The sequence below is a fragment of the Streptopelia decaocto genome (assembly GCF_964273445.1).
Source record: "Streptopelia decaocto genome assembly, chromosome: 7".
Lineage (NCBI taxonomy): Eukaryota > Metazoa > Chordata > Aves > Columbiformes > Columbidae > Streptopelia > Streptopelia decaocto.
In genome coordinates this window covers 55938878-55950676 of record NC_138661.1, presented here as the reverse complement: position 1 = coordinate 55950676, position 11799 = coordinate 55938878, and the positions used below count along the sequence as shown (strand labels likewise).

Here is an 11799-nt window from a genome sequence, read left to right as displayed (position 1 = left end):
TAAGGCATTTTGATTTGGGAACCAGAATGACATATAATCAATATAGTTCACATTAAATGGATTAAAGAGTAGCCAGGAGTTAGATCTGAAAATACCTCAGCAAAAGGGAATTATCACTGGCCAGCTGCATTTTGAGAGTAGCCTCTGCAAGAACTGGTTCTAGATTTTTTTTAATCCTCCCCCCACTTCAATCAGGATTATTTGAATCATGTTTCAACTATGGATGTCCCAGGGTTCTTGCAAGCCAGAAGGCAAGCCCAGATACCAACAAAACTTTGGCTGTCTGACCTAAGAGCATAGGCTGGGATACAGGAAGAATTACCGTGAGTCCAGAACTGCGGGGCTGAACTCTTCCATTCAGTATTGCTTCATATTGAAGGCACCTAAATTTGGTAGATTCCACAAATTTTCCTTAAGCATTTGTGAAAAACACCCAATTCCTGCTTGTGTAGGTATCCACAAAAGCCTCAGTCTTGATTCCTAAGCCCCACTGTTTGCCAGTATCTTAGGAATGGTTTATTCACAGCTTTCACGGCGTGCTCAGTGCACAGCAATCAGACTTACCTCCTTCCTCTCTTTTTTGAATCTTGAATCATCCCTACAGAAAGGCAGTTCCTCAGCAAGGGGAGTAGCCTGCCCACCCTTTTCAGAGCACCAGGGACACGTGTTTGAGATGCTCTTTGTGGGATAGGTGGGTCTGACTGCCCTCAAACACATTAAGTAATTTAAGCTGGGCCTGCTCCATCTTAAGTCAGTAGGCTATTAAGTGGACTGGTATTAGCTGTTTGATCCTCCTCTTTTGCTGTTTCAAAAGAAATGAAGTATTTCTGCTCAGTTTAAGCTGAAAACACCAGTTCAGCAGAAAAACACCAACTTCTGCCTCTGAACTTTCCTGCAGCTCCAAGTTGAAGCATAAGCTGTATAAAGAGCAAGGTCTAACATTCAGCCCTGTCCTTAGATGGCCACTTGGCTCGGTGCATGTTTTGGTCTGAACCCTACTCTGAGGCCCCCTTCTCCCTGCATGGTGGGGACTGAACATACCATACTGAGAGTGCCAGGGTCTCCTGTAGGGCCTGCATACATAAATCTTTATCTACCAATAACCACAAAGAAATAGCTGTCAAGAATAAAAAAATGAAGCTGGCAGAAGTCAAGAGTAGCTGTTATGCCTAAAACTTGTGCTTAAAATAAATTTAAGATGTTTTTCCCCACCCTATTCCACTCCCCCTCCCAAAAATGTCTCTTCTCTAGGCAGACTCATGAGCAGCTTCTTGACTCGTGGTATAGTTGCATGTGACTCTGGTAGCACAAACACTGTTTTTTCTAGACTATTTAGGCAGAGATTAATCATTACACAATGCTTTGTGTTGAAAGGCAATGGAGGACATGGGTCTGCAAATGCAACAAACTGGCAAAAAAGATTGCAGTAATTGTCAGGAGTATGACAAGAACGGAACACTTTGTCTATGTTACTAAATGAGAAGCAAGCCATAAAATATCTTAAAAGTGAATTCACACAGTTATCTGGTCCACTAGAAAAGGACGACCAACTGGAAAGACAGGGCAAGGAGAAGGATTAAAATATTTTAATAGACAATTTGTTTGTCAAGGCTGGAAAAGAGTTTATTCTGAGTTACAGAAATTTAAATAGATACCTTTAAAACCTTTTTAGCTATGTAAATTTAATGGAGAATTATAAAGAACAGCTTAGCTGGAATAGTGTAAATTAGATTTTTATGTCTGAATAGGAGTATAAACATTCTGAGCCATATTCTCCATGCTTATAAAAATATCCTCACAAAGTAAAATGACTTGCTGAGTAATTAGATATTTAAAAGCTGAATCAGAAGTTAGATTCAAAACAGGCTTCTGGAGTGAAAACATCAACTTTAAACACAGGATGCGTTTCACGTTTTCGGTTGAGGGTTTTTTTTGTGTAAACCAAGTAAACAGAAACCATTAACTCGTGCACAAGTAGTCAGAATATATCTGCAAGTCCTTTAAATTTTTGTTCTTCTGACATGAACACATTTAGAAGACAAAGTGGATCCTTGGCTGTGACTTGGAGCATTGTGCTCCACCAGACAATTGAGACCCTTCTGTTCACCGTCTCTCTGCACAGATGAGGTATGGCTGTGGTTGCAAGGTCATGCCTAATCTTGGTTTGAGATCTGGAATCACACCATGAGGAAAACACAGGTGAAAGCGTTGTAGTAATGAAGTGAAAAACAAAAACATTTCCATTCGAGCTAGTTGTTCTCCAAGACAATGTCTTCTTCCTGGATTGAAAATAAGGTTTTGTAAAGACTTAAAATGTGTTCAGTTACATTTATACTCAGATTATAATGGTCATTTCTGTGTTCTAAGAGGAACTGTATGAACTCGGTGGTAGTATTCTGTAAGAGAGGATAGGTGATATTTTACAGCAAGAAGCAGATTTTAGATAATTTGTTCCTCTCGCTACACAAATGCCATTGTAACTGATTCTGTCAAATTTATTTAAATAAGCTTTAGCTGCTTTATCTTGAAGTGCCAGTCTAGAAAGGAGATGTTTTTAAAAAATGATACTACGAATATCAGCCTTTGTCACCTACTATTTTCTTAATCACATCTACTGCTAGTCATAATTACCTGCCAATTACCATACCTTGCTAGGTAGAAAGATATGAAACAGGTCTGGATAATGTCTTTAAATATTAGTTCCCATTCTGTGTACGACTAGTTACAGGGAGTAAACGTGGTTGTGGAAGACACAGATGAATGGGTAACAACATCTGGAACTGGTAATGTCAAACAGGCAAAGAGGCATAATAGAATACACAACAAAGGTGGACTTTGCCAAATCTAACTTCAGCAATTTAGATGTTGTGCATCTATTCCAAGGGAATTGTCTTGTCCTGTCTCCTATTTTTTGGAGAAAGAGTACCCCAGATAAGTAAACTAAGTCACCCCTACACAAGGCTGTGTCTTTCTGTGGATTGAAGAGGTAGCCCTGGCAGTCAGCTTATACAGAACATCTGATTTTTTTAGATTGATAATCATACATAAGGTAAATTATCCACTCTTACAGGCATCAAAAGACAAATCTGTAATGATCTAGAACTGCCAGAATACTTCCTCAGGTCAGAATGCAGTGCTACGTGCTGCCCCCCAAGCCAGTTCTGAGCAAAATACGCAATTTCTGGTGCTGATCAAAGTGCTGAAATTTGAAAGATGGTTGTGTAAATCACCTGTATGTAATTACTTCAGCAACAAATAACTATTAATTGTGAAACAAATAATGCTTCTGTACTGTAATTATATAAAATGCAGAGAGTCCTCATAGAAGGCTTTTGTTACTTTATATATAATAATGAGTTCATCTATATAAAAGATATTATGTTAAAATGCCTTATGTCCAGGGTGCTTTATATTTAATATCTTTAAAATAGCTGTTTCATCAGAATGGTGGATAATTTATATCATTCTGTCCATTCCTGATTTATTGCCATCACTTATACGTTATACATCTCTAGATTTATGAAAAGGAACAGTGGAAGGAATCACTCTTACCTAGTGAAAAAGGAATAAATGCTTCTTTCTTGACAAACTGCCCGTTGCTGTCCAAAAACCTCTCAGGAAAAAACACTTCTGGATTGCTCCAGTATTTTTCATCAAAATGAACGGAGTAGAGGTTTGTAATGACTGTAGTGCCTTCAGGAATGGAGTAACCACGCACAACGGTATCTTTGGAAGTTGCATGAAAAATACCGAGTGGAGCGATGTTACAGAACCTTAGAACTTCATGTAGGACAGCCTCAGTGTACGGCATTTTGCATTTCTCCTCTAACACAGGCATTTTGTTTGGGCCAGTGACTAAATCGATTTCTTTTTGAACTTGCCCTGTCAGGAACAGGAATAAAAGCTGATGTTTATTGGGTAATATCCTTTATTTTTAAATTTAATTTATAAAATATATACTTCTTAAAGGATACCAAAACGTGAAATATCTTATAAAATATAGTAGCTTATAAGCTTTTAAATTTAGACTCTATATTCTTTATCCTGCTAGTAGGAATTATTACTAGCATGTATACCAGTAATCTTCTTTTCCTAAAGTAAATATTCTCAGTAAAATAGTGTTTAAACATATTTTTCTTTGCTTGTGTGTATTTTTATTTCTGGAGCTCTTCAAAACTGAAGCAGCAAGCAAAAGACTGCAAAGATAAAGTACATTAAATACTTGAATGAATGCAGTTAATACTGAAATTAGCCACCTGAACTTTCCCTTGTCTAATTCTAATGATTCTTTAGAACTGCCACAGTGTAATCTCATTCACTCTTAAACTGAAAATATTTGTTACAACACAGTGAGAGTTAAGAGGGACAGGGGTCTGAATTTAACTCAAAAGGAACAAATTCAGTCACTGTTTTTTAACCCATTTTCAGAAATTAAGTTCACAGGTTATTTGTGTAGTTTCAAAGGCATTCAAACTGCCTCCACTTTTTCCAGATCCACTTTCTTTGTTGAAACTGCCAAACAGCTCCTGACTAAAACAAAGTTGGACTTCCACAATTAATGTGGAACCAATAATGAAAATCTATGTGATGGCAAAAACCCTCTACCAGAATCACCAGGTTTTTCAACCTGAATTGTCGATGTTTCACATCAAAATGAAGAGGTGAAAGCAGCTTAGTGAAAGTATATTCTGTGATGTAGTAGTGTATCCGTCTATATTGTAATACTCAGACAGAGAAAGTCTAAATAAATTAAAAGTAACGGTAATTTTTATTTTTATCCAGATGAACTGATTTTGAATCCAAATTCAGAAACTCGTTATATCACAATAGCCAAGATCAGAAGATTATTTCAGGTGAGTGGATCTCTACAAAAACAGCCAATGCATAGGAGACACTAAACTAAAAAGTTTTCTTGATCTTTATTGAAAAACAGCATATTGGTCACATCTTAATAGAGAAGGAATAAGTATGTTCTTGTTTTAAGGTATGAATATTGTTTGTGAGCCATGACAGACTGACGAGAAACTTTAGGTGGACCTTTTTGCATTTTGGCTTTTTATATAATGTAAAGCATCGATATATCTATTGACTAATTATGGAACTTAATATATTTTTAACTAAAATACGGACAAAGTGTATATGCATCCTAAAACATAAGTATCTATAAAATCAGGTGGTTTTTTTCATTTTATTAAATGTTCTACTTTTTTGGTAGATTTTCTTAGTATACTGTGTAAAGCATATAGATGGATCAGTGGAACTCAAAAGCATAAAAGCAACACTTCATTTTTTTAAACCCATTTATTTTAAATTGTCTGAAATGTGTTGACTGGGTAAAAATTGCAGGCAGAGTTTTAAGCTTCCACCAAAAATATTATTAGCTGTATTTAGTGAGCCGAAGCTACATGTTTCTCTTAAGTATGTCTCTAAAAGTTTTTAAAATTAACAACTCAAATCCTGTTTGATCTTGCTTTTAATCCTAGGCGAGAAGAAAGCTTTTCTACATTTTAATCTTTAATCAATTTCCTCATGTTCCGTTAGTTAATTGACTAACTAGAATAGTTGAGTAAATGAAAATAAGAAAATATGTAAGAACTTTGGTTCTACTTGCTTAGCCAGATATTTTAACTAACTCAGTGAACGTGGGACTTAAAATAATGACAATAATAGCAGGGAAAAAAAGAGCTTTGGCATAATCTTCTTCCTTTAATCTGAAAGATTTTCACTGTTTATAACATGTCAGACCTTGACATACATTATCACCATATTTTGATTTTCTTTTTTTTTTTTTCAAGTAACACTGTATTTACCTTAAACATAATTAAGGAATTTGGCCTCTAATTTTAAAATAATAATTGCTTTTTGTCCACTCAATTTAAATTAACAATTATTCTAGCTGAGAAAATCAGAAGGTATAGAGTCATGCACCTACTACCATGGGAAGAAAATATAATCTTTCATACATAAAGATACCTGGTGCCTATGCAGAACTTCAGATCTCAAGAGCCTTAAAGCTCCAAGTAGCGTTGTTATCTACATTATTTTAATTTTTATTTTTAAATGCTATTTTTGTTCTTCTGAAAGTATAAATATTCATGTCTATAATATGGAAATCTACTATGAATTAAGGCACCTAAGGATAAAAATAAATTGTACCTAAACTGTTAACTACAACCTGATTTACATTTTTGCTGATGTTTTTACATTTTTAATTTGGTTTATTAATGTCACATTTAATTGCATCTGCTTATTATTTATTAAATACATAGATTAGTACATCCACCAACCAATATTATGCATCACAACACTACACTTAAATATATTAGGAATACTTTATTAAAAATATTAAAGCTTCATAAAAATGCATGCACAAAAATAATATGCTAAAATTTTATCATGATGTTGGGCTTTTGATATCTTCATCTGCATATAAGTTTATCACATCTGTCCATAGTATATTGGATAAATAGTATAATAGAATAATATATACAAACCTTCCTTTTTAGTTATGACTATGGATCACTGCACCACTCTGAGAAAACAGTTTAAATTTGCATTAAGAAAGTGTATTGGTTCCTTAAAATGTCAAAGTTCTTACCTTGAATGTTTGGATAAAGAGCCATAAACAACACTGCCCATCTTAAAACATTTGTTGTGGTTTCTGTCCCAGCTATGATGAGCTCTCCAACAGAGAAAATTAAGTTTTCTCTTGAAAATGTAGATTCTGGATCATTTTCATTGGAATCCATCTCATCCAAATAGGCATCTACAAAATGTCGAGGTGCCTGAGGCTTCCTATTTTCAGAGACACGTTCAATAAGCTCATGAAGAAAGTCATAGACTTCAGCTGCATTTTTAAACAGCTGCTGGTGTTTCCCAAATGGCAAAATACCAATCCAAGGAAAAGCATTATATAAAAATACAGAAGCACTAGCAGCTAATTCAATATTTTCACTAAAAATCTCAATCATGTGCTGAAATTCAGTATCTTCATATGTGAAACGTTCTCCAAAAATAATCCAATTAGTAATGTTTGAAACGGCATTTGTTATCAAGTGCTTAAGATCAAATGGTCTGCCTTTGTATGTGTCAATGGCATCAAGAAAATACAGAGATTCTTCTGAAATTTTGTGTTCAAAGGACCTTTGACCATATCCGAAAGTTCGAAAGGTATTTACAGCTAATTTGCGATGTTCTGTCCATCCTCTGCCATATTTACTGTTCAGTAAGCCTGAAAAAATATTTTGACACAGTATTTTATGCAACGCTTTGTTTTTCCCCATAAATAAAATTATTTAACAAGACAAAAAAATGAGACAAAAAAATTACACACATCTTGCTATGGAACATGAGTGACAATCCTTTCCAAATAATATATTTAAAGAAGCACCAAGGACTTTAAGAAAGGAGATAAAGAAGTAGAAAAAAAATGGCTAAAGCAAATGTTTCATGTGATCACCAACCCATCTATTGGATAAAAATTACATTTTTATTTAAAAGACATTAGCACTTACCTCCCATGTTTGTCAGCTTCTTAAACAGAGGAAGAGATGGTCTATCTGCAAAAATTTCGCTTTGATGAACAAGGCATTCTTTTACTGCATCATAGCCATTCAGTACAATAGCAGATATACCTCCCAAATCAAGACTGAAGATCTGTGGGAAAAAGATAATAAAAATTTCAAGAAGAAACAATGAAAACAAGTAAAAACGAGTAATGAAAAAGTGAAACAACACTAAACATCCATGCAAAATACAGACTTGAATCAAATTCAGTGGGGCAGACAGGTAACCAGAGATGATACAACTGTGGCGTTACACAATAGAGTCTGTTGTGAGCTAATTTACTCTGTCAAATGATACAGTAAATTAGCCCGCACTCTTTCTGTGCTTTGCTGTGCACCTAAACTGGCCAGCTCTCCAAAGTAAGGACTGGGACACTTTCATATAGTCATTTAAAAAATATGAATTTGGTATGACAATGCGTATTTCTCATTAAAAAAATGTACTGTCCTCTAGCATTAGTACACATAAGTAGATATTAGTGTAAGTATATACTTATAAGTATATAACATAACCTTATTAGATATAAGGTGTAGCTTTTATATAAGAACTAGAACTAAAGTATTGTCTGCTTTCCCAGTTTGCTCAGACTCCTGCCCCAGGAGGGTGTAAACTTTGCTGCTGTATCTGCTCCTCCCTCCTGCCCGAGGAAAGGTCAGTGCCAACAGCTTCACCCAGTTAAGGGCGCTATGAAGCTACAAGTTCACATCACTAAGACATCCAACACGTGACTTAGTAATGGCAGACACACAAGTGGTGTCAGGTGTGAAAACAACCAAGCTGCACCCAGTCCTTTCCACCTCTGGAAGTGGACACCAACTTACCCTGCGCAGGCTCCCAAAGAACTCTCACATTTAGGGACCGATGACAGAACCCGAGGGAATGGCAGGAAGATGTGCCAGGGCAGGTTTAGGTTGGACATTAGGAAAAGGTTCTTCACCCAGAGGGTGGTGGAGCCCTGGAACAGGCTCCCCAGGGAGGTGTCACAGCCCCAAGCCTGACAGTGTTCAAGAAGAGACTGGACAACGCCCTCAGACACATGGTGTGAACTGTGGGGTTGTCCTGTGCAGGGACAGGAGTTGGACTCGATGATCCTTGTGAGTCCCTTCCAAATCAGGACATTCTGTGATTCTATGATAGAAGGGAGAGCCATGACAACAGCCACCAAATGACAGCACAGCTCAGCTAGTCCCACCTCCTGTTTCCAGAAGGAGTTAACATTAGACGCTTTGGAGGAAGACAAAATACATCCTGCAGAAGGCACGTACAGGATAAACCAAATGAAAATCCTAACCTAAGTTTTAAAAATGAAAACTGAGGCTAAATCAAGATTGAAATAATTTATCACTTTCCGTATTTTTCTTAGCATCATAAATATGTATTTTTACCTATACAAATCTTGAGTTCTTCTTTCATCTCAGAGCTATTGACCTCCACAATATGAAATAGTGTTAGCCTAATTACATGTTCTGTGACAACTGGGTTGTCACCAAAAGGGTTGTCAGGCACTGGAACAGGCTGCTCAGGGAAGTGGTGGCGTCACCATCCTGGCAGGTATTTAAGATGTATAGACATGGCACTTAGGGACATGGTTTAGTGGTGGACTTTGCAGTGTTAGGTTAATGGTTGGATTTGATGATCTTAAGTGTCTTTTACAAGCTAAGTGATTCTATGATTCTGTACCTATTTTGCTTTAGCAAACTTGATATTTTCACTGTTATGACGGCTCTTCTTTTTTATGTGACAAAAAGACACTGATATGTTTCTGCAAGCCATTTGTGTTTTGTACACTTTGATTATAGCTTATATCTTTCTTCTTATGTTATCCATAACAATAATTAAAAAACCTTTCATTGTATTTTTCCAGAGCCCCCCAAATAATCATACACTGTTTTCAATTTCCCTCAAATTCTGCAGGATCCTTTCTGGGAGCAGGTGACTAGAACTACATACAGTATTCCAGGCAAGTAGAAAGCTTAGTTTATTTGATGACACATTTTCCTTCCTATTTACATTCTATTTGTCCTAATATTTTGCTTGAAACACACTTCTTTATTTTTCTGTTGCCAAAACAGAGGAAACAAAAACTAATAATATCCTTTTGTTTCTGCCATTTAGCATCCTTCTAGTTTGTGAACTTTGCTTCACTTCTCATTCATGACAAGACTGTGACTTATTCTGTTTCTGCTGTAGGTTTCTTCAGTGACCTGGTCAAAAGCTTTTGACAGACTTAAGTTCTAGCAACAGTTTTATTTGCTTGTTAGGGGTATTATACTTAAACAATTCTAGTAGTTTGAAGGACATGATTATCTAGACAAACCACTGTTTGTTGGACACAAAACTCAGTCCTTCAGAGACCTCCAGAATTCCTGCTAAGTAAAACACCAGAGATGTTCTAGTCTGCAGATGAGGAATTGCTGGCTGCGCGTGGGCACTGTCTGGGCAGCAGCTATCAGAACACACATGTGTACATGCATGTTACGTGTACACACTGACAAATGCTAACACCTGCCTGCCTTTCCCTGCTACATGTCATTTGGGTTTAATATTTATGAACCTTTGTGAATCTTCATGCAATAAGTAGTCAGTTGTACTAGCCTCAGGATCTTTCCTTTGTCCTAGCTGCAAAATGCCTGTGAAGCATGTGTCAATGCCAGCATCCTATATAAAAATCTTCTGCGTGTGTCAGAATAAAAAGTGGCTTGAGCACTGCTAGAATAGACTGGCTGCTTGAAACTGGACGATGAAAAGAAATACCTGATATATAGGAAAGTATGAAAAAAATAATCATGTATTTATACTAATTGACTGCAAGTATTCCAAGTATCTCACTGAAGGTACTTGGAAGCAACGTGTTTTCAGTGAGAATGTGACTTCTAATATTGTTAGTTTTGAGCGCTTTGGGCGTGTCCAAGACCTGCGGATATGAAACAAGCGAGTTACTTCCATGTGCAGCAGGACACCAGTCCGAGCATCGTATCATAATAAAGCAGGAGCAGGGGCCGGGCGGGCAGAGAGCTCTGCTCCGCCGCTCTGACCCCAGAGGGAGCTCCGGCCTAAGAGCGGAACCGCTTCCCCTCTGCCCCTGCTCCGGCCCTGCGCTCACGGGAACCGCTGACCGGTTTTGCCAGAGCCTTGTGCTGCGGAGGCCCCGCTACCGACCGGGTACCGGGCCCTTTCCCCTCCTCCCGTTAACCGGCGGGACTGCTCCGCCCACGATGCCGCTGCCTCCGTCCCGGGGCGGTGGGACCTGGAGCGGCCGCCTCCGCGGTGCTGCTCGTTCTCCGGCGGGGCGCGGGCACTGACAGCCGCTCCGGGCCGGGCGGTGGAACGGCTACTCCGGCCGGACGCGCCGTGCTGCCGGTGCGGCTCCGGGCTCCGCGGCAGCCCCGGGACCGCCCGCCTGGCTGCCTCCTCCCCGGGCTCTGCCGCCGACAGCGCTGCTCGCCCCGACCCAGCCCGAGCCGCTCCCGCCCCGGGGGACCCCGAGAAGGCGGCAGACGCTGCCGGAGCGGCGGTACCTGCCCGTGGATCTGGCTCTGCCGCCTCATGTAGACGTGCGGCTGCTCCGCGCCCAGGGCGTGGATGTTGCCGATGAGGGGCAGCCCCGCGGGGCCGGGCGGGAAGCCGGGCGGCCGCCGCTGCTTCAGCAGCTGCCGCACCACCAGCGCCAGCACCGCGGCCGCCAGCGCCAGCAGCAGAAAGAAGGCGCTGCTGCCCGCCGCCGTGCCCGGGTCCCCCGCCGGCCACATCGCGCCGCTTCCTCCTGCTGCCGGCCCGCCCCGCCGCCCTTATTGGGCGGTGGCAGCATCGCCCCGTGCTCATTGGCCCGCGGCGGCTCCGCCCCCTCGCGTCAGGGCGGGGACGGGACGGCGCGAAGCCGCCGCGGGGCGGACACATCGGTGCGGGAGTTAGTTATGGTTGGACTCGGTGATCCTGGAGGTCTGTCCCAACCAATATGATTCTGTGATTGCTGGGATGAGCTGGGGACGGGCTGTCCTCCGGTGGCCCGCGGGACTGCAGAAAACGGGTGTCGGGGAGTGACTGCACACACATACACACAGGATTCAAACAGTGTACTTGCTTATGTTTGCCCAGGATGGCAGATTGAGAGGAAAGATAAATGTCACGTGTACATCACAGAACAATACACCCATAACTTTTAATGAAGGCAAGTGTAATGATGCTGACCCAGTTTTCTCAGAGTTGTTGATGTCAGTGTGTTGTCATGGACTG

The 11799-nt window shown here is 39.9% G+C and overlaps 1 protein-coding gene across 3 annotated transcripts; it reads right to left on the bottom strand.

The window, feature by feature from the left end:
* Positions 1 to 1564: 1564 nt before the first annotated feature.
* CYP2R1 (cytochrome P450 family 2 subfamily R member 1) lies at positions 1565 to 11317 on the bottom strand. Of its 3 annotated transcripts, none has more exons than XM_082059138.1 (5): positions 11085 to 11317; positions 7515 to 7656; positions 6599 to 7231; positions 3553 to 3882; positions 1565 to 2279 (listed from the first exon to the last, which is right to left on the bottom strand). In XM_082059138.1, exons 1-5 carry the CDS (start codon positions 11313 to 11315, stop codon positions 2104 to 2106), a joined length of 1512 nt encoding a protein of 503 aa, XP_081915264.1. In that variant the 5' UTR covers positions 11316 to 11317; the 3' UTR covers positions 1565 to 2103. The 3 variants fall into 3 exon arrangements, with proteins under 3 accessions (XP_081915264.1, XP_081915265.1, XP_081915266.1); XM_082059139.1 differs by having other exon boundaries at positions 1565 to 2171; XM_082059140.1 differs by lacking the exon at positions 11085 to 11317 and having other exon boundaries at positions 6599 to 6795; positions 7515 to 7616.
* Positions 11318 to 11799: the final 482 nt, after the last annotated feature.